This window comes from Salmo salar, chromosome ssa19, assembly GCF_905237065.1.
Source record: "Salmo salar chromosome ssa19, Ssal_v3.1, whole genome shotgun sequence".
In the NCBI taxonomy this organism is placed as follows: Eukaryota; Metazoa; Chordata; class Actinopteri; order Salmoniformes; family Salmonidae; genus Salmo; species Salmo salar.
The window spans coordinates 86,949,815-86,973,920 of record NC_059460.1 but is presented as its reverse complement, the minus strand read 5'-3'; the positions used below and the strand labels follow the sequence as shown (position 1 = coordinate 86,973,920).

The following is a 24,106-nucleotide window of genomic DNA, read 5'->3' as shown; positions in this document are numbered from 1 at the left end:
GGGGTGTGTGTGTGTGTGTGAGGGGGAAGGTGTGTGTGTGTGTGAGGGGGAAGGGGGTGTGTGTGTGAGGGGGAAGGGGTGTGTGTGTGTGTGAGGGGAAGGGGGTGTGTGAGGGGGAAGGGGTGTGTGTGTGTGTGTGTGTGTGTGAGGGGGAAGGGGGTGTGTGTGTGTGTGAGGGGGAAGGGTGTGTGTGTGTGTGTGTGTGTGTGTGAGAGGGGGTGTGTGTGTGAGGCATGGCAGGGGGCCTGTTGCAGCTGGTGACTAGTATAGTTTCTGTAATTATTGTCACACTGACAGGCCCCTCCACAGCCTCTCATTAAGTCTACAGGGAGGGGAAGAGGCAGACATTTTGTCTGCAGCACTGTAACCCACTGGACTGGAGTCAAGAGGGAAGAGGGAGGAGCTATAGTCCGCTAGGGAAAAGGGGGGGTTGAGGCCAGCTAGGCTATTTATAAAGGGCCATTTCCTTTCAGGCTAGAAGTCAGCCCAGTCCATTGGAGATTTACTGGATTTGCAACAACTGGCCACTGGGAGCCTCCAGCCCTGTGGAGAAGAAGCCGATTCCTCAAATTCAATTTTCTATGTTTTTTTTTTTTTTTTTTTAAATTCGTTTTCTGTTTTTCCCAATTTTTTTTTTTCTTCAGGTTTTCGCTTTTAAAGTCACACGTTTTGTTTTTTAAATAGAACATTTAAATTGAACCTGTTTCTAGCTCCAACAGTGGAGTCTTATCTAACAAGTAATGGCCAACAATACACACAAATCTAAAGTAAAGGAATTAAGAATATATCAGTACAGTGGGAAGAATACGTTTTGTGAACCCTTTAGAATTTCCTGGATTACTGCATAAATATTGATATAATAATAATAATAATAATAAATTGGTCACACACAGTCTGCTTAAACTAATAAAACACAAACATTTATATGTTTTTATGTCTTTATTGAAACACACCGTGTAAACATTCACAGTGCAGGGTGGAAAAAGTATATGAAGCCTTGGTTTTAATAACTGGTTGATCCTTGTTTGGCAGCAATAACCTCAACCAAACGTTTTCTGTAGTTGCGGATCAGACCTGCACAACGGTCAGGAGGAATTTTGGACCGTTCCTCTTTACATAACTTTCAGTTCCACAATATTCTTGGGATGTCTGGTGTTGAACCGCTCTCTCGAGGTCATGCCACTGCATCTCAATCGAGTTGAGGTCAGGACTCTGACTGGGCCACTCCAGAAGGAGTATTTTCTTCTGTTGAAGCCATTCTGTTGTTGATTTACTTCTGTATTTTGGGTTGTTGTCCTGTTGCATCACCTAACTTCTGCTGAGCTTCAATTGGCGGACAGATAGCCTTACATTCTCCTGGAAAATGTCTTGATAAACGTGGGAATTCATTTTTCCGTCAATGATGGCAAGCTGTCCAGGCCCTGAGGCAGCAAAGCAACCCCAAACCATGATGCCCCCTCCACCATAGTTTACAGTTGGGATGAGGTTTTGATGTTGGTGTGCTGTGCCTTTTTTTCTCCACATAGTGTTGTGTTTTCCTTCCTAACAACTCAACTGTAGTTTCATCTGCCCACAGAATATTTTGCCAGAAGCGCTGTGGAACATCCAGGTGCTCTTTTGCAAACTTCAGACGTGCAGACATTTTGGATAGCAGTGGCTTCTTCCATGGTGTCCTCCCAAGTACACCATTCTTGTTTAATGTTTTAACGTGTCGTAGACTCATCAACAGAGATGTTAGCATCTTCCAGAGATTTCTGTAAGTCTTTAGCGACACTCTAGGATTCTTCTTAACCTCTCTAGGGGAGGTGGGACGAAATCGTATTCAACACTATTCAACAGCCAGTGACAAATCAGAGTGCCAAATTTAAAACCACAAAATATCATAATTCAAAGTTCTCAAACACAGGACTATTTTTACACCATTTTATAGATACACTTCTCCTGAATCGAACCACTTTGTCCGATTTCCAAAAGGCTTTACGGCGAAAGCAAAACATTAGATTATGTTAGGAGAGTACATAGACACAAAAAACCACACAGCCATTTCCAAGCAACTAGCATGCATCACAAATACCCAAAACACAGCTAAATGCAGCACTAACCTTTGACGATCTTCATCAGATGACACTCCTAGGACATTGTTATACAATACATGCATGTTTTGTTCAATCAAGTTCATATTTATATCAAAAACCAGCTTTTTACATTAGCATGTGATGTTCAGAACTAGCATACCCACCGAAAACTTCCGGTGAATTTACTAAATTACTCACGATAAACGTTGACAAAATACATAACAATTATTTTAAGAATTATAGACACAGAACTCCTTTATGCAATCGCTATGTCCGATTTTAAAATAGCTTTTCGGCGAAAGCACATTTTGCAATATTCTGAGTACATAGCTCGGCCATCATGCTAGCTAATTTGTTTATATACGGTTTTACCCACTTCATATATACAGTTGAAGTCGGAAGTTTATACATCCACTCAGGTTGGAGTCATTAAAACTCGTTTTTCAACCACTCCACACATTTCTTGTTAACAAACTATAGTGTTGGCAAGTCGGTTAGGACATCTACTTTGTGCAAGACACAAGTCATTTTTCCAACAATTGTTTACAGGCAGATTATTTCACTTATAATTCACTGCATCACAATTCCAGTGGGTCAGAAGTTTACATACACTAAGTTGACTGTGCCTTTAAACAGCTTGGAAAATTCCAGATAATGATGTCATGGCTTTAGAAGCTTCTGATAGGCTAATTGACATAATTTGAGGCAATTGGAGGTGTACCTGTGGATGTATTTCAAGGCCTACATTCAAACTCAGTGCCTCTTTGCTTGAAAAAATGGGAAAAACAAAAGAAATTAGCCAAGACCCCGGAAAAAAATGGTATACCTCCACAAGTCTGGTTCATCCTTGGGAGCAATTTCTAAATGCCTGAAGGTACCACATTCATCTGTTCAAAAAGTACGCAAATATAAACACCATGGGACCATGCAGCCGTCATACCGCTCAGGAAGGAGACGCATTCTGTCTCATAGAGATGAACGTACTTTGGTGCGAAAAGTGCAATTCAATCCCAGAACAGCAAAGGAGCTTTTTGAAGATACTGGAGGAAACGGGTGCAAAAGCATTTATATCCACAGTAAAACGAGTCTTATATCGACATGACCTGAAAGGCCACTCAGCAAGGAAGAAGCCACTGCTCCAAAACCGCCATAAAAATCCAGACTACGGTTTGCAACTGCACATGGGGACAAAGATTGTACTTTTTGGAGAAATGTCCTCTGGTCTGATGAAACAAAAATAGAACTGTTTGGCCATAATGACCATCGTTATGTTTGGAGGAAAAGGGGGATGCTTGCAAGCCGAAGAACACCATCCCAACCGTGAAGCACGGGGGTGACAGCATCATGTTGTGGGGGTGCTTTGCTGCAGGAGGGACTGGTGCACTTCACAAAATGGATGGCATCATGAGGATTCCCAGCCCGCCTCTCCACTCCCCTGCCCTCCTCTCCTCTCCACTCCCCTGCCCTCCTCTCCCCTCCTCTCCTCTCCACTCCCCTGCCCTCCTCTCCTCTCCACTCCCCTGCCCTCCACTCCCCTGCCCTCCACTCCCCTGCCCTCCTCTCCTCTCCACTCCCCTGCCCTCCTCTCCACTCCCCTGCCCTCCTCTCCTCTCCACTCCCCTGCCCTCCTCTCCACTCCCCTGCCCTCCTCTCCTCTCCACTCCCCTGCCCTCCTCTCCACTCCCCTGCCCTCCTCTCCACTCCCCTCCTCTCCACTCCCCTGCCCTCCTCTCCACTCCCCTGCCCTCCTCTCCTCTCCACTCCCCAGTCATCCTCTCCACTTCCCAGCTCTCCCCTTCTCTCCACTTCCCAGCTCTCCCCTTCTCTCCACTTCCCAGCTCTCCCCTCCTCTCCTCTCCACTTCCCAGCTCTCCCCTTCTCTCCACTTCCCAGCTCTCCCATACTCTCCACTTCCCAGCTCTCCCAATGTCTCCACTGTTCTCCCCTCCTCTCCTCTCCACTTCCCAGTCCTCCTTTCCCTTTTCTCTCCAGAACCATCCGGCAGATGTTGACATTGCAGTGACGTGGCCTTATTTACTTCATGTGTCTCTCACTCACAAGCCCTGCCTCCATCCCCACACCGCACTGCACCGCTCTGCCTAGAGGGTTGCCAGGAGCAAGCTAACGAGCTAAGCTAGCTAGCATTAGGAACTGAAACAGTTTTTTTTTTAAACAGTCCCTACAAAGTGGCTAATCCTATAATCTAATGGGCTACGTTTTGAAGATCATATGTCCCAAATCAGATATTTTAGTTTTATTCCATTGTTTCATCTGTAGTTTCATGCTCTCTAAACTCCTTGTGCTAGTCTGTCTGAAAGCCTGGCTTTAGTTAGCTAGTGGGCTCCAGTTTCCACATCCATTGACCTCACCGAAAACGCTAACTGTGCACTTCTCTCTCTGGTAATCAGTGCTTAAAAAAAACCCTCTGGTCAAAATGACAACCTTGGTCTGTTAGGTAGTTCATATTTTAGGATTAAATTGAGCAATGGTGGGGAAAAAATAAATAAATAAAAAAGCTCACTACAATCTTGTCACTTCTCTAATGTGCTTGCCAGTCTCAATATTGTATAAACTGAGCTCTGTTTCACTTCCTCATGTCTAGTTCATCTCTCTGGTTGACTGGTTTTACTATGGCTGCATGTTGGACACGTCTGAACAGTCACTGATAACATATGACTATAAATCGACAAGCTTTACGCTACACCTGCAATAACGTCTGCTAAATATGTTGATGTGACCAATTAAAATTGGATTTTGATTTCAAATCAGACAGACGTTATTAGATCAGCTGTTACCGACTACAGACGGGTCCCAAGACGCTGGTGGGAGTCGTAGAGCCAAACGTAGAGCCAAACGGAGAACAACGTTTTTTTCCCGAGTTTTGTTTATTATGCAAGTTAGATTTCGGTGGGGGAGCGGACATGGGCTCTAGGGGGTTGTAAGAGGCGGTAAATAAAATGATATACTCACAGAAAAGCTGTGTAATTACAACAACAGTAGTTGCTTTGAAAACTATAATTTTCCCTCAATAGAATTTTGAGAAGCAGTCATATGCCCTCCTTCCTGCTGCTCGCTCACACAGCAGCCGACAGACAGCGACAGGCAGATACTTTCATAGCAGGAATCAACATAATGTATAGACGATTTACTGTTGACCAAATAATGGTTTTAATCTACAGGTCTGTATTAAAATCGCTTAAAATTACTGACATATGCAAAATGCTTCGGTAAGAGGAAGGCAATGTCGGTGTGTCAATCATTTTCAGTTTATCGTCCCAGCTGTACTTCATGGTTTGGTGAAGGACAGTGTTTCCAAGGTGGTGAGACTTGTGAACAGGCTGCACCATGGGATATATGGTTCTACATAACGAGAGTAGGCCTCAAATGTTTCACTGTTACTCAGTCAGGTAAGTTAAAACATATTTTCTCACCAGCAACACAGGAAGAGAAAGGGGTGAACATAGAAAATAGGCCTACAGTTTGAGTGTGCACGTGTATTGTACGTGAGCGCCTGAGCACACTTTAACCTGATTTCTTACAGGAAGGAAGGAGCATTCCCAACAGCAGAACAGGTGTGGTTCTGTGTGAGAGAGAAAAAAATGTCAGTTTCCTTCTCTCTTTCATCCTTCTTACAGTCATTCCCCTTGTTGTATGTAGCCCTGCTAACCTTAGCTAACCTAGCCCAGCTAACCTAGCCCAGCTAACCTTAGCTAACCTAGCCCAGCTAACCTTAGCTAACCTAGCCCAGCTAACCTAGCCCAGCAAACCTAGCCCAGCAAACCTAGCCCAGCAAACCTAGCCCAGCAAACCTAGCCCAGCAAACCTAGCCCAGCAAACCTAGCCCAGCTAACCTAGCCCAGCAAACCTAGCCCAGCAAACCTAGCCCAGCTAACCTAGCCCAGCTAACCTAGCCAACTATCCTAGCCCAGCTATCCTAGCCCAGCTAACCTAGTCTAGTCTACATCTGTATGGCATGGCATCATCTGCTTCCAAAGATGCTCCTGGGTAAATCCATTTGAATTCAATCACCTTTTGACAGCATCCCTTTTGATTCAAACTTTCTGTAGATGTTTTGCCCATAGAAGAAGTGGTCAAAGTGACTTTTTGGACCTTAAAGAGAGAAAGTTTACCCGTTTTGCATTAGACATGTCTGGTGATGTCTTCATCACTGGAAAAGATAAACGGTAGCGTTTGATTATCATTTAGAAGCTGACAGACAGTGTTAACCTCTATGGGCTAGGTGGGACGCTTGCGTAACAGCCACTGCCAGCCTGTGGCGCGATTTTCAAAACCTTAAAAATCCTATTACTTCAATTTCTCAAACATATGACTATTTTACAGCCATTTAAAGACAAGACTCTCGTTAATCTAACCACACTGTCCGATTTCAAAAAGGCTTTACAACGAAAGCAAAACATTAGATTATGTCAGCAGAGTACCAAGCCAGAAATAATCAGACACCCATTTTTCAAGCCAGCATATAATGTCACCAAAACCCAGAAGACAGCTAAATGCAGCACTCACCTTTGATGATCTTCATCAGATGACAACCCTAGGACATTATGTTATACAATACATGCATGTTTTGTTCAATCAAGTTCATATTTATATCAAAAACCAGCTTTTTACATTAGCATGTGACGTTCAGAACTAGCATACTTCCGGGGAATTCGCTAACATTTTACTAAATTACTCACGATAAACGTTCACAAAAAGCATAACAATTATTTTAAGAATTATAGATACAGACCTCCTCTATGCACTCGATATGTCCGATTTTAAAATAGCTTTTTGGTGAAAGCACATTTTGCAATATTCTAAGTACATAGCCCAGGCATCACGGGCTCGCTATTTAGACACCCGGCAAGTTTAGCACTCACCATAATCATATTTACTATTATAAAAGTTTGATTACCTTTTGTTGTCTTCGTCAGAATGCACACCCAGGACTGCTACTTCAATAACAAATGTTGGTTTGGTCCAAAATAATCCATCGTTATATCCGAATAGCGCCCGTTTTGTTCGTATGCGTTCCAGACACTATCCGAAATAGTAAAGAAGTGTCGCGTGCATGGCGCAATTCGTGACAATAAAATTCTAAATATTCCATTACCGTACTTCGAAGCATGTCAACCGCTGTTTAAAATCAATTTTTACGACATTTTTCTCGTAGAAAAGCGATAATATTCCGACAGGGAATCTCCTTTTCGGCAAACAGAGGAAAAGATCCCAAAGGCGGGGGCGGTCGGGGTCACGCGCATAAGCCCAGTGTCCCTTGATCGGCCACTTGAGAAAGGCGATAATGTGTTTCAGCCTGGGGCTGGAATGACGACATTCTGTTTTTTCCCGGGCTCTGAGCGCCTATGGACGACGTGGGAAGTGTCACGTTAGAGCAGAGATCCTTAGTAAATGATAGAGATGGAAAAGAAGTTCAAGAAATGGTCAGACAGGCCACTTCCTGTAAAGGAATCTCTCAGGTTTTGACCTGCCATTTGAGTTCTGTTATACTCACAGACACCATTCAAACAGTTTTAGAAACTTTAGGGTGTTTTCTATCCATATGTAATAAGTATATGCATATTCTAGTTACTGGGTAGGAGTGGTAACCAGATTAAATCGGGTATGTTTTTTATCCAGCCGTGTCAATACTGCCCCCTAGCCCTAACAGGTTAAACTATATTTTATGAACATTTTTAAACCCTTTTAATCGTCAAATATCTAAACGCAAAAACTCAAATTTTCGTTTTATATTGGCATATGTTGAAGCTTAGACCCAATTTCCCATCATGAGGTTTTAGTGTTGTTCCCACCATCTGTTGAGACACATGTTCTTGAATTCAGGGTTGGTGTCATTTCAATCATAGGTTCATTCTATGAATTCTGTTTCTATCCTTTCAGACCACTGCAAGTTAGCTGGTACACGTTGACATTTTAAATTGAATTGACATGTTTACTTCTAATTACAATGATGACCTCCACCCTACCGTAAAATAAAACTTAAATGGTCATGTGACCCGATTTCAGGAAACTAGGCGTATGTTGCAAGTCACGAAGTCACAGCAGAGCCGTTTGAATGTAAAAAATATATTATTTTTTTTAATCAAAATGTATTTTTTGGAAGAAATGGGTTCTCGAACATGTGATCTTTCATGTGCCTTAATATCGAACTTGTATGTCGTCTGTAAATAGAATAAATTGGTTAAATTACGAGCCTAGTTGGTTTAGCCACAGAGAAAGACAGCAACCTTCCCGCTAGCCAGGATTGGTTGAGATAATGAGTGGGCTGGACATGCTGAGAGAGGAGTTTGGATTGGTTTGCGGTGTTGCATCTTATGTCTAAAATGAGCTGCTCATAATGCCTAGATAATCCTTTCTACTGCATTAAAAAAATTATATACATTAGTCATGGAGAACTGCAAACATGTTGCTACTGCTCTCAATAACATTGCTGCCCTGAATTTATCAGGCGCTATCGACAAAAGTCAGTGGGAAAAAGTTGGACTACTTTCTGGATGAGGAATGCTGACTCTCTCTCACTCTGGAAAAGAACACATTTTGAAATCAGTGGAACACAACAAGCTGGGCAAACTAAACAGAAACAACACAGGATGTCTGATGAAAGGACTTGCAGTCTCTCATGAAGCTTTCATCCATGTATACAGGTAAGAATCTAGCTACGGATTCAGACATTATACGTTTCTGTTGTTTTCAGAAAGTTGTTTTCAGTGCAAGCTAAGGCTAGCTGTTAGCTAGCCAGCTGGAGTTCGATGACTGGTTTGCTAACTAACATTAAACCTAATGTTATTTGGTTAACTTTAGCTAGCTATGAGAATTGGTTTGTTTTGCTAGTAACGTTACTCTATGGACTGGGATTATAGTTTATTTTTAGTTAGCTAAATTTAACGTGACATGTCTAAACAAAATATCCCAAGTTGAAGCTTGCTGTTAGCTAGCTAACGTTAACTGAGGTTAGGTGGCTGGCTTGCTAGCTAGCATTGACTTATGTGTATGAGGTTTGTGTAACGTTAGGGATGTTTTCTCAGAATTCCATTTCGCATTGCTAGTTATAGCCTGATGTTAGCTAGCTAACTAGCTAACAATGAACCTATTGGTTAACTTTAGCTAGCTATGACAATCGGTTTGTATTGCTAGTTAAAGCTTGCTGTTAGCTAGCCAGCTAACGTTAGAGGGCAGGCTAGCTACAGTAGCTAATATTACCTGTATGAACTGTGTGTAGTGATGTTATCTCAGAATGGCATTTCGCATCTATTGTATAATAATGCTAAAATATTTGTATCTGGAATTTGTCTTTCAGCATCAATCAGTAGAACACGCCTGACTCTAATACAGTCATGAAAAAGACAGCTGGCCCTAGCAAGCAAAAGCAGCAGCGCAGTCATCTTCATGCACCATTTCTTCACCAACTACGGAGTTGTGGAAACACGTGTGGACCTGAATTGTGATAACTGCAGTGGACAAAACAAGAACAAGTTTGTACTCTGGTATTGTGCCTGGTGGACCATGCCACAAGCTGCACTACAGTCTGGACCTTCACTTCCTGATCACAGGCTACACCAAGTGTTTCCCCCCCCGACTGGTGCTTCGGACCTCATCGAGCAGCTCTTCAGAAAGACCAGAGTGAACACTTTGTCTGAGATTGCTGGTGTTGTGAAGGACAGCGCTGTGACAGGGGTCCACATCCCACAGCTGGTTGGACTGGAGGACGGTACGGTGCTGGTGGAAAGCTATGGCTGGTAACAACACCTGACTCCGTACTTCAGGCCGCTGCCACAGATCAAGCAGTACCAGCACTTCAGGTAAAAAAAATAATTTTCATTGTATGATGTTATTCCTCTAAACTGGGGAGGTGAACTGATGGTTGTAATGTCTTCTGATTTTGTTTTCTGTTTTACAGCGTCGATGCTCTGGAGTCCTGGTGTTGTTGTCTCCAAGGAGCGTTGGGACTCAGTCGGGACCAGGTTTCAGCTGCTGCACAACGCTGACACCCTTCCTCCTATAGATGGTCTGCCTGTACAGGCACCACCAGGACTGGACACAGCTAGACACCCTTCCTCCTATAGATGGTCTGCCTGTACAGGCACCACCTGGACTGGACACCCTTCCTCCTATAGATGGTCTGCCTGTACAGGCACCACCTGGACTGGACACAGCTAGACACCCTTCCTCCTATAGATGGTCTGCCTGTACAGGCACCACCTGGACTGGACACCCTTCCTCCTATAGATGGTCTGCCTGTACAGGCACCACCTGGACTGGACACAGCTAGACACCCTTCCTCCTATAGATGGTCTGCCTGTACAGGCACCACCTGGACTGGACACAGCTAGACACCCTTCCTCCTATAGATGGTCTGCCTGTACAGGCACCACCTGGACTGGACACAACTAGACAAGCTATCTTTTTTTGTGAAGATCAGAGAGTTTTGTGACGAAGAGGCTATGGACATCTCCCTTGATTTTGGTGAAGGGCGTGTGGACAGAAACAGGCTCTCCGAATATAGATTCCCTTGTTCATGCGTGTTTCGGGCGGACAAGTCATCAGCACTATCTGTAGTAGCTGTATTCACATAACTCTCTCCTAACACACACGCTATACATTGCTCCTACTATATATTATCCTGCTGCTCAGCCACTTTACTCCTTATTATAGGCATATAACTACCTCGTCTATCCATTTTTTACATTTTACATTTTAGTCATTTAGCAGACGCTCTTATCCAGAGCGACTTTCAGTAGTGAATGCATACAATTTAATTATTTTTTTATTTTTCTGTGCTGGCCCCCCGTGGGAATCGAACCCACAACCCTAGCGTTGCAAACACCATGCTCTACCAACTGAGCTACAGGGAAGGCTATCCATGATGTCGTTATTGATATTGTTCTTCTACATACTGTATAATATTTTACATTGACACTATCTATTTCTGATATTGCTACTATGCAAAGTAACCATTTGGCTGTAGCGTTCACGCCTTCAGTTGAGATCCATCCACTTAGCATGACTTAGCAAAATATTGATATATAAAATGAATATTGATATGTGTGGTCGTGACATATCACAACAATATCATGTGACCTGTATCAAGTGTCCACCACTTAAATATATGGTGCATGTATCTGTTTATGTCCTGTACATGTGCACCTCACTCAGGATCCAACTCTGGTTGCTTGGCCTTAACTTATGGAATACTATGTGATAAGTGTGTGTGTAACAGTATATAAGGTATGCTAATGTACTGTGTGTGAAGGCATTTGGGCAGTGGTCAAAAGTACTTCAGTAAAAATACTTAAAAGTACTACTCAAGTAGTTTTTGGAGGGTATCAGTATTTTACTATTTATATATTTGGCAACTTTTACTTCACTACTTTTGTATAGAAAATAATGTCGTTTTTACTCCGTACATTTTCCTTGACACCCCAAAAGTACATTTTGACAGGAAAATGGTCCAATTCAAACACTGATCAACAGAACATCCCTGGTCATCCCTACTGCCTCTGATCTGGAGGACTCACTAAACAGAGAACATCCCTGGTCATCCCTACTGCCTCTGATCTGGAGGACTCACTAAACAGAGAACATCCCTGGTCATCCCTACTGCCTCTGATCTGGAGGACTCACTAAACAGAGAACATCCCTGGTCATCCCTACTGCCTCTGATCTGGAGGACTCACTAAACAGAGAACATCCCTGGTCATCCCTACTGCCTCTGATCTGGAGGACTCACTAAACAGAGAACATCCCTGGTCATCCCTACTGCCTCTGATCTGGAGGACTCACTAAACAGAGAACATCCCTGGTCATCCCTACTGCCTCTGATCTGGAGGACTCACTAAACAGAGAACATCCCTGGTCGTCCCTACTGCCTCTGATCTGGAGGACTCACTAAACAGAGAACATCCCTGGTCGTCCCTACTGCCTCTGATCTGGAGGACTCACTAAACAGAGAACATCCCTGGTCGTCCCTACTGCCTCTGATCTGGAGGACTCACTAAACAGAGAACATCCCTGGTCATCCCTACTGCCTCTGATCTGGAGGACTCACTAAACAGAGAACATCCCTGGTCATCCCTACTGCCTCTGATCTGGAGGACTCACTAAACAGAGAACATCCCTGGTCATCCCTACTGCCTCTGATCTGGAGGACTCACTAAACAGAGAACATCCCTGGTCATCCCTACTGCCTCTGATCTGGAGGACTCACTAAACAGAGAACATCCCTGGTCATCCCTACTGCCTCTGATCTGGAGGACTCACTAAACAGAGAACATCCCTGGTCATCCCTACTGCCTCTGATCTGGAGGACTCACTAAACAGAGAACGTCCCTGGTCATCCCTACTGCCTCTGATCTGGAGGACTCACTAAACAGAGAACATCTCTGGTCATCTCTACTGCCTCTGATCTGAAGGACTCACTAAACAGAGAACATCCCTGGTCGTCCCTACTGCCTCTGATCTGGAGGACTCACTAAACAGAGAACATCCCTGGTCATCCCTACTGCCTCTGATCTGGAGGACTCACTAAACAGAGAACGTCCCTGGTCATCCCTACTGCCTCTGATCTGGAGGACTCACTAAACAGAGAACATCCCTGGTCGTCCCTACTGCCTCTGATCTGGAGGACTCACTAAACAGAGAACATCCCTGGTCATCCCTACTGCCTCTGATCTGGAGGACTCACTAAACCGAGAACATCCCTGGTCATCCCTACTGCCTCTGATCTGGAGGACTCACTAAACAGAGAACATCCCTGATCATCCCTACTGCCTCTGATCTGGAGGACTCACTAAACAGAGAACATCCCTGGTCATCCCTACTGCCTCTGATCTGGAGGACTCACTAAACAGAGAACATCCCTGGTCGTCCCTACTGCCTCTGATCTGGAGGACTCACTAAACAGAGAACATCCCTGGTCATCCCTACTGCCTCTGATCTGGAGGACTCACTAAACAGAGAACATCCCTGGTCGTCCCTACTGCCTCTGATCTGGAGGACTCACTAAACAGAGAACATCCCTGGTCATCCCTACTGCCTCTGATCTGGAGGACTCACTAAACACAAATTCTTAATTTGTAAATTATGTCTGAGTGTTGGAGTGTTCCCCTGGCTCTCCGTCAATAAAAACAATAAAATTATGCCCATCTGGTTTTTCTTAATATAAGGAATTTATTTCCACCACTGGATGTGGCTGTGGGTTACAGCATTTCTCTTACATGAACCATCAATTTAGACCAGTGTTTCTGGATAAACGTCATCTAATATTTATAACATATTTTTATCTGGACACTTTCTGTTTAACTGGAATTGTTCCTTATTGTAGGCTACTACTACTACTTTTAGTCTTCATCTTTACTACACTACTCACTGTTTAGCACATGACCTTACATGTGAATCCTTAGAGATGGGTGGTGCCGGCTTAAGAGCGTGTGAACAATCCTGAATGGGTGGGGCTAAGAAGAGCTCTCCAGTAGGTACCAAAACATTCAAAGGCCCTTTTCTCAAAAGTGAGTTTACAAGTTTATCAACTTTCAAAGTAGAAATACCTTCCCATTGATCCTCAAAAACGCAGTGTATGATATACCATTTAGTAGCTCTGAGTCTCTACTTTTATTCAATGTAAAAAAATAAATGTTCTACTTTTGCTCCTTAAGTCCGAATCGAGGTGGTGAGTCATGTATTCTATTCTATACCATGGCATTGTTGAATACTTGTTTCTGATTGGCTTGAAGGGCATTCTAGAGCGTGCATTATTTCCCTATAACGCACGGTATACGTGCGTTATATTGACCGTTAACTAACAAACACATTTAGCATCTCCGATCTTCCACACAGACAAGCCACTGATGCAGACCTTTTTGGTACATCTACATTTTGGAAAAAGTCTAATTAAATCCATGTAATGTGGCCTACACTTTCACAATACATCCATTATTTATTTTAGACCGGTCTAAAGAGACATGATATGAAGAAAATGTAGTCTATTTCAGAAGAACAGAATAGCATAACTCTGAGTTGTACTCTGATACAAACGCTGGGCTATATGTCTTGATTTTTAATACATTCTAAGGCTGCATGATGCGACCAATGATGATTTTGAACAAAGTCACATGAAAGGCATGAGCTCTGCTTTGTATTTTGCGCAGGCTGAACACAGTTCATCAGTCTCTCTCATTCACAATGAGACAAGCACTTGATAATGCCTCGGATTTCCCGGCAGCATCCCCTTTGGGTGGCCGTAATGCCCCTTAAAAAAAATCCATGTCCTTTGCGGCCATTGAACCCTTGGGCTGAATATAATCATTATAATTCCCTTTCTCCCGGCTGCGTGCTCCAAAGCACCACTCACTCGCATGGCTCTCTTAGATATCTCAATTCTTATTCAATAAGCTCGGGTCCTTCTCACAGACTACAAGTGAAGACGGACACATCGGGGACGCACCGCGACAAGGGGACACATCGGGGACGCACCGCGACAAGGGGACACATCGGGGACGCACCGCGACAAGGGGACACATCGGGGACGCACCGCGACAAGGGGACACATCGGGGACGCACCGCGACAAGGGGACACATCGGGGACGCACCGCGACAAGGGGACACATCGGGGACGCACCGCGACAAGGGGACACATCGGGGACGCACCGCGACAAGGGGACACATCGGGGACGCACCGCGACATTCAGAGATGCATATTGGAGATGTTTGAAAAACTGTCAACAACTACTTCTCGTCAGCCGACCAGATGAGTAGTAGATCTAACCAACAGCAGAAGCACTTGCCAACGTCAATCTACTATCCCCCATAGTACAAAAGTTGACTTATTCTATTGGTCAAATTGTCCTTCTGTTCTAGAAATTAATATTCGCCAAACATAGTCTGGGACAGTTTTGGGATGCGATAGATCCCAAATTAATATATCCACTAGCATCAAAAAAAACTTGTAAGCAACAGATCAGAGCGTGTAGCTGAAAATGTTGATCAACTATTAGGCTGTTTCTTCACATAAGCGCAGCAATGCAAATTTTTTAATAGGCAAGTCAGTTAAGAACAAATTCTTATTTTCAATGACGGCCTAGGTAACAGTGGGTTAACTGCCTTGTTCAGGGGCAGAACGACAGATTTGTACCTTGTCAGCTCGGGGATTTGATCTTGTAACCTTTCGGTTACTAGTCCAACGCTCTAACCACTAGGCTACGCTGCCGCTATAAGCACAAATGTTTCCAAAATCCACTCAGAGGGAAAACACTGTTCTCGAGAGTGATGGCACATGCAATTATGCATGTAATGCTTTATCATATCAGGTGCAATTTTTATGGTGAAAATGATCTTCCCCAAACGTGAAACTCAGGCGCAGTTAGGCTGGTTGTAAAGCGGATTAATGTGCTTCATTTTAAGAAGTTATTTGGCCACTTTAGTTGTGATACAAACCTTATCAAAACATATAGGCCTATGGGCCAGCTTACATGAGGTGAAAAGGCATGCTCTGTTTCTTGCCTTACTGCACAAGCTGGGCATCATTCACAAGTGATATGCTACTATTGCCACCCATCAGACTATTCTTGATTTAAATCTTGTCTTTACATGTACTAAATGAGATATGTGTGAAATTTGTTTTGATTTAAAATGGACCATTATCATGTACCTGTCTCAAACAGTGGGCAGGGTAAAACATACATGTCATCTATGCACTTCAATAGCGAATGGAGGACGCTTTTCCCTGTGGTTTATTTTCATGCCAGCCAGGTAGGCTATACTCCTGTTGTAAAGATAAACAATGTGCTTAATATTAGGAAAGTTGCAAAATAAATATAGTAGGCCTAGCCTATAGAAAGCTGATGGGATCCTCCTCTTTTTAATAGAGGCCATCACTCTGTTTTCTCCCACAATTGCATAGCCTAAAGAAATGTTGCACAACATGAGCTCATGGGCTCTCATGAAGTGTTTGATTAGATTTTCGATCACATTTGCATTGATGTCAGAGTGATTAGAGGGACAATAGAGTGCTGAGTATCAGGCAGTTAGCTAGTTTGGTATGCTACTAATGACCAGCAGCAGCATCAGAGGTGGAGAAACCTAATTATAGTGACTAAACGGTCATGTGGAATTTGACAGCGGTAAGGACTCTTGACCGCCGGTGTGGCGGTAATACGGTCACCGTAATGGCTCTAGGTTCTTGAGTTATTCAGCAATTAACATTCCATCTTACTTTAGGGGTCATGTATAAAATAAAAAAAACGTAAAAAATATTATTTGCGATTCCGTCTTGCTCCGGTATATTGGGGTGATGTTGCCGTAAATGTCAACATATTTGAGGTGTTGGCAGCTGAGCAGTGGCTGTTATTGTTTTAACGTTTTATCCACAACTCTCTGTCCATCGCCGTTGTAATCTACTGGGAAGCCAAAATGTTCCCAAACTTGAGATCTAAACGATGACGGAGGGTCCTCCTGGTTTATCCACCCCACCACTCTCCATCGTACAGAACTAGTTCCCAGCTGTGCCTCACAAAAGTACAGTTTGAAATGCGCCAAATTAGATTTGAATTTTGATTACGATGTGCTTTCATTGTTTTAACGGAAAAGGCTTTTTGTCACATTTGCGACCAAGCTTTAACTTCCTGACTGATGTCTTTAGATGTTGCTTCAATATATCCACATCATTTTCCATCCTCATGATGCCATCTATTTTGTGAAGTGCACCAGTCCCTCCTGCAGCAAAGCACCCCCACAACATGATGCTGCCACCCCCGTGCTTCACGGTTGGGATGGTGTTCTTCGGCTTGCAAGCATCCCCCTTTTTCCTCTAAACATTACAATGGTCATTATGGCCAAACAGTTATATTTTTGTTTCATCAGACCAGAGGACATTTCTCCAAAAAGTACGATCTTTGTCCCCATGTGCAGTTGTAAACTGTAGTCTGGATTTTTTATGGCGGTTTTGTAGCAGTGGCTTCTTCCTTGCTGAGTGGCCTTTCAGGTTATGTCGATAAAGGACTTGTTTTACTGTGGATATAGATACTTTTGAACCTGTTTCCTCCAGCATCTTCACAAGGTCCTTTGCTGTTGTTCTGGGATTGATTTGCACTTTTCGCACCAAAGTACGTTCATCTCTAGGAGACAGAACGCGTCTCCTTCCTGAGCGGTATGACGGCTGCGTGGTCCCATGGTGTTTATACTTGCGTACTATTGTTTGTACAGATGAATGTGGTACCTTCAGGCTTTTGGAAATTGCTCCCAAGGATGAAGCAGACTTGTGGAGGTCCACAATTGTTTTTCTGAGGTCTTGGCTGATTTATTTTTATTTTCCCATGATGTCAAGCAAAGAGGCACTGAGTTTGAAGGTAGGCCTTGAAATACATCCACAGGTACACCTCCAATTGACTCAAATGATGTCAATTAGCCTATCAGAAGCTTCTAAAGCCATGACATTTTCTGGAATTTTCCAAGCTGTTCGAAGGCACAGTCAACTTAGTGTATGTAAACTTCTGACCCACTGGAATTGTGATACAGTGAATTATAAGTGAAATAATCTGTCTGTAAACAATTGTTGGAAAAATGACTTGTGTCATGCACAAAGTAGATGTCTTAACCGACTTGCCAAAACTATAGGTTGTTAACAAGAAATTTGTAGAGTGGTTGAAAAACGAGTTTTAATGACTCCAACCTAAGTGTTTGTAAACTTCTGACTTCAACTGTATGTATGACATTATTAGCTGGATTGCCTGTCTTGTTAGCATATTTCGCTAGCAGCTTCCTATGGAAATTTGCTAGTACCCTGTGGCTGTTTTATTTTGCGTTTCAGCGTCAGCTTGGCTACTAACACAACCGGTATCTTGTAAATCCCGTGATGTGAGGAGGACTGTATGATGATATGAAAGTCTGGATACAGCCCATCCCTAATCACTATTCACCCTGTTCTAATTCATATATTAGGAGTAGTCCTGGCCGTCCCATTCAGATATCAGGAGTAGTCCTGGCCGTCCCATTCAGATATTAGGAGTAGTCCTGGCCGTCCCATTCAGATATTAGGAGTAGTCCTGGCCCTCCCATTCAGATATTAGGAGTAGTCCTGGCCCTCCCATTCAGATATCAGGAGTAGTCCTGGCCCTCCCATTCAGATATTAGGAGTAGTCCTGGCCGTCCCATTCAGATATCAGGAGTAGTCCTGGCCGTCCCATTCAGATATTAGGAGTAGTCCTGGCCGTCCCATTCAGATATTAGGAGTAGTCCTGGCCGTCCCATTCAGATATTAGGAGTAGTCCTGGCCGTCCCATTCAGATATCAGGAGTAGTCCTGGCCGTCCCATTCAGATATTAGGAGTAGTCCTGGCTTCCCATTCAGATATCAGGAGTAGTCCTGGCCCTCCCATTCAGATATCAGGAGTAGTCCTGGCCGTCCCATTCAGATATCAGGAGTAGTCCTGGCCGTCCCATTCAGATATCAGGAGTAGTCCTGGCCGTCCCATTCAGATATTAGGAGTAGTCCTGGCCCTCCCATTCAGATATCAGGAGTAGTCCTGGCCGTCCCATTCAGATATTAGGAGTAGTCCTGGCCGTCCCATTCAGATATCAGGAGTAGTCCTGGCCGTCCCATTCAGATATCAGGAGTAGTCCTGGCCGTCCCATTCAGATATTAGGAGTAGTCCTGGCCCTCCCATTCAGATATCAGGAGTAGTCCTGGCCTCCCATTCAGATATTAGGAGTAGTCCTGGCTTCCCATTCAGATATCAGGAGTAGTCCTGGCCGTCCCATTCAGATATTAGGAGTAGTCCTGGCCGTCCCATTCAGATATCAGGAGTAGTCCTGGCCGTCCCATTCAGATATTAGGAGTAGTCCTGGCCTCCCATTCAGATATCAGGAGTAGTCCTGGCCTCCCGTTCTAGACAATGGAACAGCCTTTTTTTCTTTCTTATTCTGACACTGAGATGGAATTTCTTCGCTTGGATCAAATTCCGTGGCCTCCGGGCTTAAAGCCTTGTTAAGGACGATAAATCAGATTTAACCTGTCTGGCACGTTGAGGAGAAGACAAAGTCATCTTGACTGTGTCTGAACTCTGAAGTTGAACTCCTGACTCTCTGTCAAAGGGGTGTTGTGTCATTCTCCGACCCCCCCCCCCGCCGTTCTCTCCCAAGTCCCCACTTCCTGTCTCACAGCTGGCCCGGGCGCCAAGTTTCCCATGACCCATTGCCGCTCCGTTGCTGTTTTTGTAAAAATATATACATATTTAGTCACATGTACACCGTCGCTGATGTAGCTGCAGTGTACAGTGAAATACTTCAGCTCCAACAGTGCAGGTGTGAATGAAACAATAAATACATCAAATATATAGACAAATGGTCAATATAAATGTCCATTGGAGTGGCGGCAGAGGAGATGTCTGTTGGGGCTGAAACATCCAAAAGGGGAGCAACCGTGCTATAGGACGGGCGGGGGGGACAGTGGTGTCTATTCAATAGCCTGATGGTCTGGGGGTAGAAACAGCTGACTAGTGGTGTCTATTCAGCAGCCTGATGGTCTGGGGGATAGAAACAGCTGACTAGTGGTGTCTATTCAGCAGCCTGATGGTCTGGGGGATAGAAACAGCTGACTAGTGGTGTCTATTCAGCAGCCTGATGGTAGAAACAGCTGACTAGTGGTGTCTATTCAGCAGTCTGATGGTCTGGGGGATAGAAACAGCTGACTAGTGGTGTCTATTCAGCAGCCTGATGGTCTGATGGTAGAAACAGCTGACTAGTGGTGTCTATTCAGCAGCCTGATGGTAGAAACAGCTGACTAGTGGTGTCTATTCAGCAGCCTGATGGTCTGATGGTAGAAACAGCTGACTAGTGGTGTCTATTCAGCAGCCTGATGGTAGAAACAGCTGACTAGTGGTGTCTATTCAGCAGCCTGATGGTCTTGGGGATAGAAACAGCTGACTAGTGGTGTCTATTCAGCAGCCTGATGGTCTGATGGTAGAAACAGCTGACTAGTGGTGTCTATTCAGCAGCCTGATGGTAGAAACAGCTGACTAGTGGTGTCTATTCAGCAGCCTGATGGTCTGATGGTAGAAACAGCTGACTAGTGGTGTCTATTCAGCAGCCTGATGGTAGAAACAGCTGACTAGTGGTGTCTATTCAGCAGCCTGATGGTCTGATGGTAGAAACAGCTGACTAGTGGTGTCTATTCAGCAGCCTGATGGTCTGGGGGTAGAAACAGCTGACTAGTGGTGTCTATTCAGCAGCCTGATGGTCTGGGGGTAGAAACAGCTGACTAGTGGTGTCTATTCAGCAGCCTGATGGTCTGGGGGTAGAAACAGCTGACTAGTGGTGTCTATTCAGCAGCCTGATGGTAGAAACAGCTGACTAGTGGTGTCTATTCAGCAGCCTGATGGTCTGATGGTAGAAACAGCTGACTAGTGGTGTCTATTCAGCAGCCTGATGGTAGAAACAGCTGACTAGTGGTGTCTATTCAGCAGCCTGATGGTCTGATGGTAGAAACAGCTGACTAGTGGTGTCTATTCAGCAGTCTGATGGTCTGGGGGTAGAAACAGCTGACTAGTGGTGTCTATTCAGCAGCCTGATGGTCTGATGGTAGAAACAGCTGACTAGTGGTGTCTATTCAGCAGCCTGATGGTCTGATGGTAGAAACAGCTGACTAGTGGTGTCTATTCAGCAGCCTGATGGTAGAAACAGCTGACTAGTGGTGTCTATTCAGCAGCCTGATGATAGAAACAGCTGACTAGTGGTGTCTATTCAGCAGCCTGATGGTCTGGGGGTAGAAACAGCTGACTAGTGGTGTCTATTCAGCAGCCTGATGGTCTGGGGGATAGAAACAGCTGACTAGTGGTGTCTATTCAGCAGCCTGATGGTAGAAACAGCTGACTAGTGGTGTCTATTCAGCAGCCTGATGGTCTGGGGGATAGAAACAGCTGACTAGTGGTGTCTATTCAGCAGCCTGATGGTAGAAACAGCTGACTAGTGGTGTCTATTCAGCAGCCTGATGGTCTGATGGTAGAAACAGCTGACTAGTGGTGTCTATTCAGCAGCCTGATGGTAGAAACAGCTGACTAGTGGTGTCTATTCAGCAGCCTGATGGTCTGGGGGATAGAAACAGCTGACTAGTGGTGTCTATTCAGCAGCCTGATGGTCTGATGGTAGAAACAGCTGACTAGTGGTGTCTATTCAGCAGCCTGATGGTAGAAACAGCTGACTAGTGGTGTCTATTCAGCAGCCTGATGGTCTGATGGTAGAAACAGCTGACTAGTGGTGTCTATTCAGCAGCCTGATGGTAGAAACAGCTGACTAGTGGTGTCTATTCAGCAGCCTGATGGTCTGATGGTAGAAACAGCTGACTAGTGGTGTCTATTCAGCAGCCTGATGGTCTGATGGTAGAAACAGCTGACTAGTGGTGTCTATTCAGCAGCCTGATGGTAGAAACAGCTGACTAGTGGTGTCTATTCAGCAGCCTGATGGTCTGATGATAGAAACAGCTGACTAGTGGTGTCTATTCAGCAGCCTGATGGTCTGATGGTAGAAACAGCTGACTAGTGGTGTCTATTCAGCAGCCTGATGGTAGAAACAGCTGACTAGTGGTGTCTATTCAGCAGCCTGATGGTCTGGGGGTAGAAACAGCTGACTAGTGGTGTCTATTCAGCAGCCTGATGGTCTGGGGGTAGAAACAGCTGACTAGTGGTGTCTATTCAGCAGTCTGATGGTCTGGGGGATAGAAACAGCTGACTAGTGGTGTCTATTCAGCAGCCTGATGATAGAAACAGCTGACTAGTGGTGTCTATTCAGCAGTCTGATGGTCTGGGGGTAGAAACAGCTGACTAGTGGTGTCTATTCAGCAGCCTGATGGTCGAAACAGCTGACTAGTGGTGTCTATTCAGCAGCCTGATGGTCTGGGGATAGAAACAGCTAACTAGTGGTGTCTATTCAGCAGCCTGATGGTCGAAACAGCTGACTAGTGGTGTCTATTCAGCAGCCTGATGGTCTGATGGTAGAAACAGCTGACTAGTGGTGTCTATTCAGCAGCCTGATGGTCTGATGGTAGAAACAGCTGACTAGTGGTGTCTATTCAGCAGCCTGATGGTCTGGGGGTAGAAACAGCTGACTAGTGGTGTCTATTCAGCAGCCTGATGGTCTGGGGGTAGAAACAGCTGACTAGTGGTGTCTATTCAGCAGCCTGATGGTAGAAACAGCTGACTAGTGGTGTCTATTCAGCAGCCTGATGGTCTGATGGTAGAAACAGCTGACTAGTGGTGTCTATTCAGCAGCCTGATGGTCTGATGGTAGAAACAGCTGACTAGTGGTGTCTATTCAGCAGCCTGGTGGTGGAAACAGCTGACTAGTGGTGTCTATTCAGCAGCCTGATGGTCTGGGGATAGAAACAGCTGACTAGTGGTGTCTATTCAGCAGCCTGATGGTCTGGGGATAGAAACAGCTGACTAGTGGTGTCTATTCAGCAGCCTGATGGTAGAAACAGCTGACTAGTGGTGTCTATTCAGCAGCCTGATGGTCTGGGGATAGAAACAGCTGACTAGTGGTGTCTATTCAGCAGCCTGATGGTCTGAGGGTAGAAACAGCTGACTAGTGGTGTCTATTCAGCAGCCTGGTGGTTGAAACAGCTGACTAGTGGTGTCTATTCAGCAGCCTGATGATAGAAACAGCTGACTAGTGGTGTCTATTCAGCAGCCTGATGGTAGAAACAGCTGACTAGTGGTGTCTATTCAGCAGCCTGATGGTAGAAACAGCTGACTAGTGGTGTCTATTCAGCAGCCTGATGGTCTGATGGTAGAAACAGCTGACTAGTGGTGTCTATTCAGCAGCCTGATGGTCTGGGGGATAGAAACAGCTGACTAGTGGTGTCTATTCAGCAGCCTGATGGTAGAAACAGCTGACTAGTGGTGTCTATTCAGCAGCCTGATGGTCTGATGGTAGAAACAGCTGACTAGTGGTGTCTATTCAGCAGCTATTGACCAGTCTGTTAGTTTTAACCATGATGCTCCTGTAATCAAATCAAATGTTATTGGCCGCATACATGTTTATCAGATGTTATTGCGGGGATATGGAAATGCTTGTGTTCCTAGCTCCAACAGTACCTTAATATCTGACAATATAAAACAATACATCTATTTGTCAAATAATGGAATTAAGAAATGCATGCATATTAGGACTAGCTATGTCGGAGTCCGGAGTATAAATTTACATTCAGTACCAGGCAAAAGTTTAGACACACCTACTCATTCAAGGGTTTTTCTTAATTTTTTCCTATTTTCTACATTGTAGAATAATAGTGAAGACATCAAAACTATGAAATAACACATCATGTAGTTACCAAAAAAAGTGTTAAACATATCAAAATATATTTTATATTTGAAATTCTTCAAAGTAGCCACCCTTTGCCTTGATGACAGCTTTGCACACTCTTGGCATTCTCTCATTCAGCTTCACCTGGAATTATTTTCCAACAGGTCTTGAAGGAGTTCCCACATATGCTGAGCACTTGTTGGCTGCTTTTCCTTCTCTCTCCGGTCCAACTCATCCCAAACCATCTCAATTGGGTTGAGGTCCGGTGATTGTGGAGGCCAGGTCATCTGATGCAGCACTCCATCACTCTCCTTCTTGGTCAAATATCCCTTACACAGCCTGGAGGTGTGTTGGGTCATTGTCCTGTTGAAAAACAAATGATTTCATTAAGAATGGTTGTGCATTGACTGCTTGTCAGAATGCATGTTTCCTTCCCTATGGTTCTGGCAACCTGAACGTGCCTGGAGAGGAATATTTCTCTCTCATAGAATGTACAGCAACCAGCCGACCAGGTAAATAGATAAACCAGACAGCCCCATTAGAATGTACAGCAACCAGGTAAATAGGTAAACCAGACAGCCCCATTAGAATGTACAACAACCAGGTAAATAGGTAAACCAGACAGCCCCATTAGAATGTACAGCAACCAGGTAAATAGGTAAACCAGACAGCCCCATTAGAATGTACAGCAACCAGGTAAATAGGTAAACCAGACAGCCCCATTAGAAT

General features: G+C 44.4%; 2 protein-coding genes across 3 annotated transcripts in view; one reads left to right on the top strand and one right to left on the bottom strand.

The window, feature by feature from the left end:
- LOC123728978 (extensin-like) overlaps positions 1-14,772 on the bottom strand; it is a 33,738-nt gene extending 18,966 nt beyond the window's left edge. The window contains exon 1 of the mRNA XM_045701950.1: positions 14,533-14,772. Within this exon, the coding sequence (XP_045557906.1) occupies positions 14,533-14,772 (240 nt within the window). The remainder of the gene's footprint in view (positions 1-14,532) is intronic.
- Positions 1-24,106, top strand: part of LOC106594850 (cytoplasmic protein NCK1) — a 143,900-nt gene that overhangs the window by 13,995 nt on the left and 105,799 nt on the right. The gene's annotated exons all lie outside the window — the stretch shown is intronic.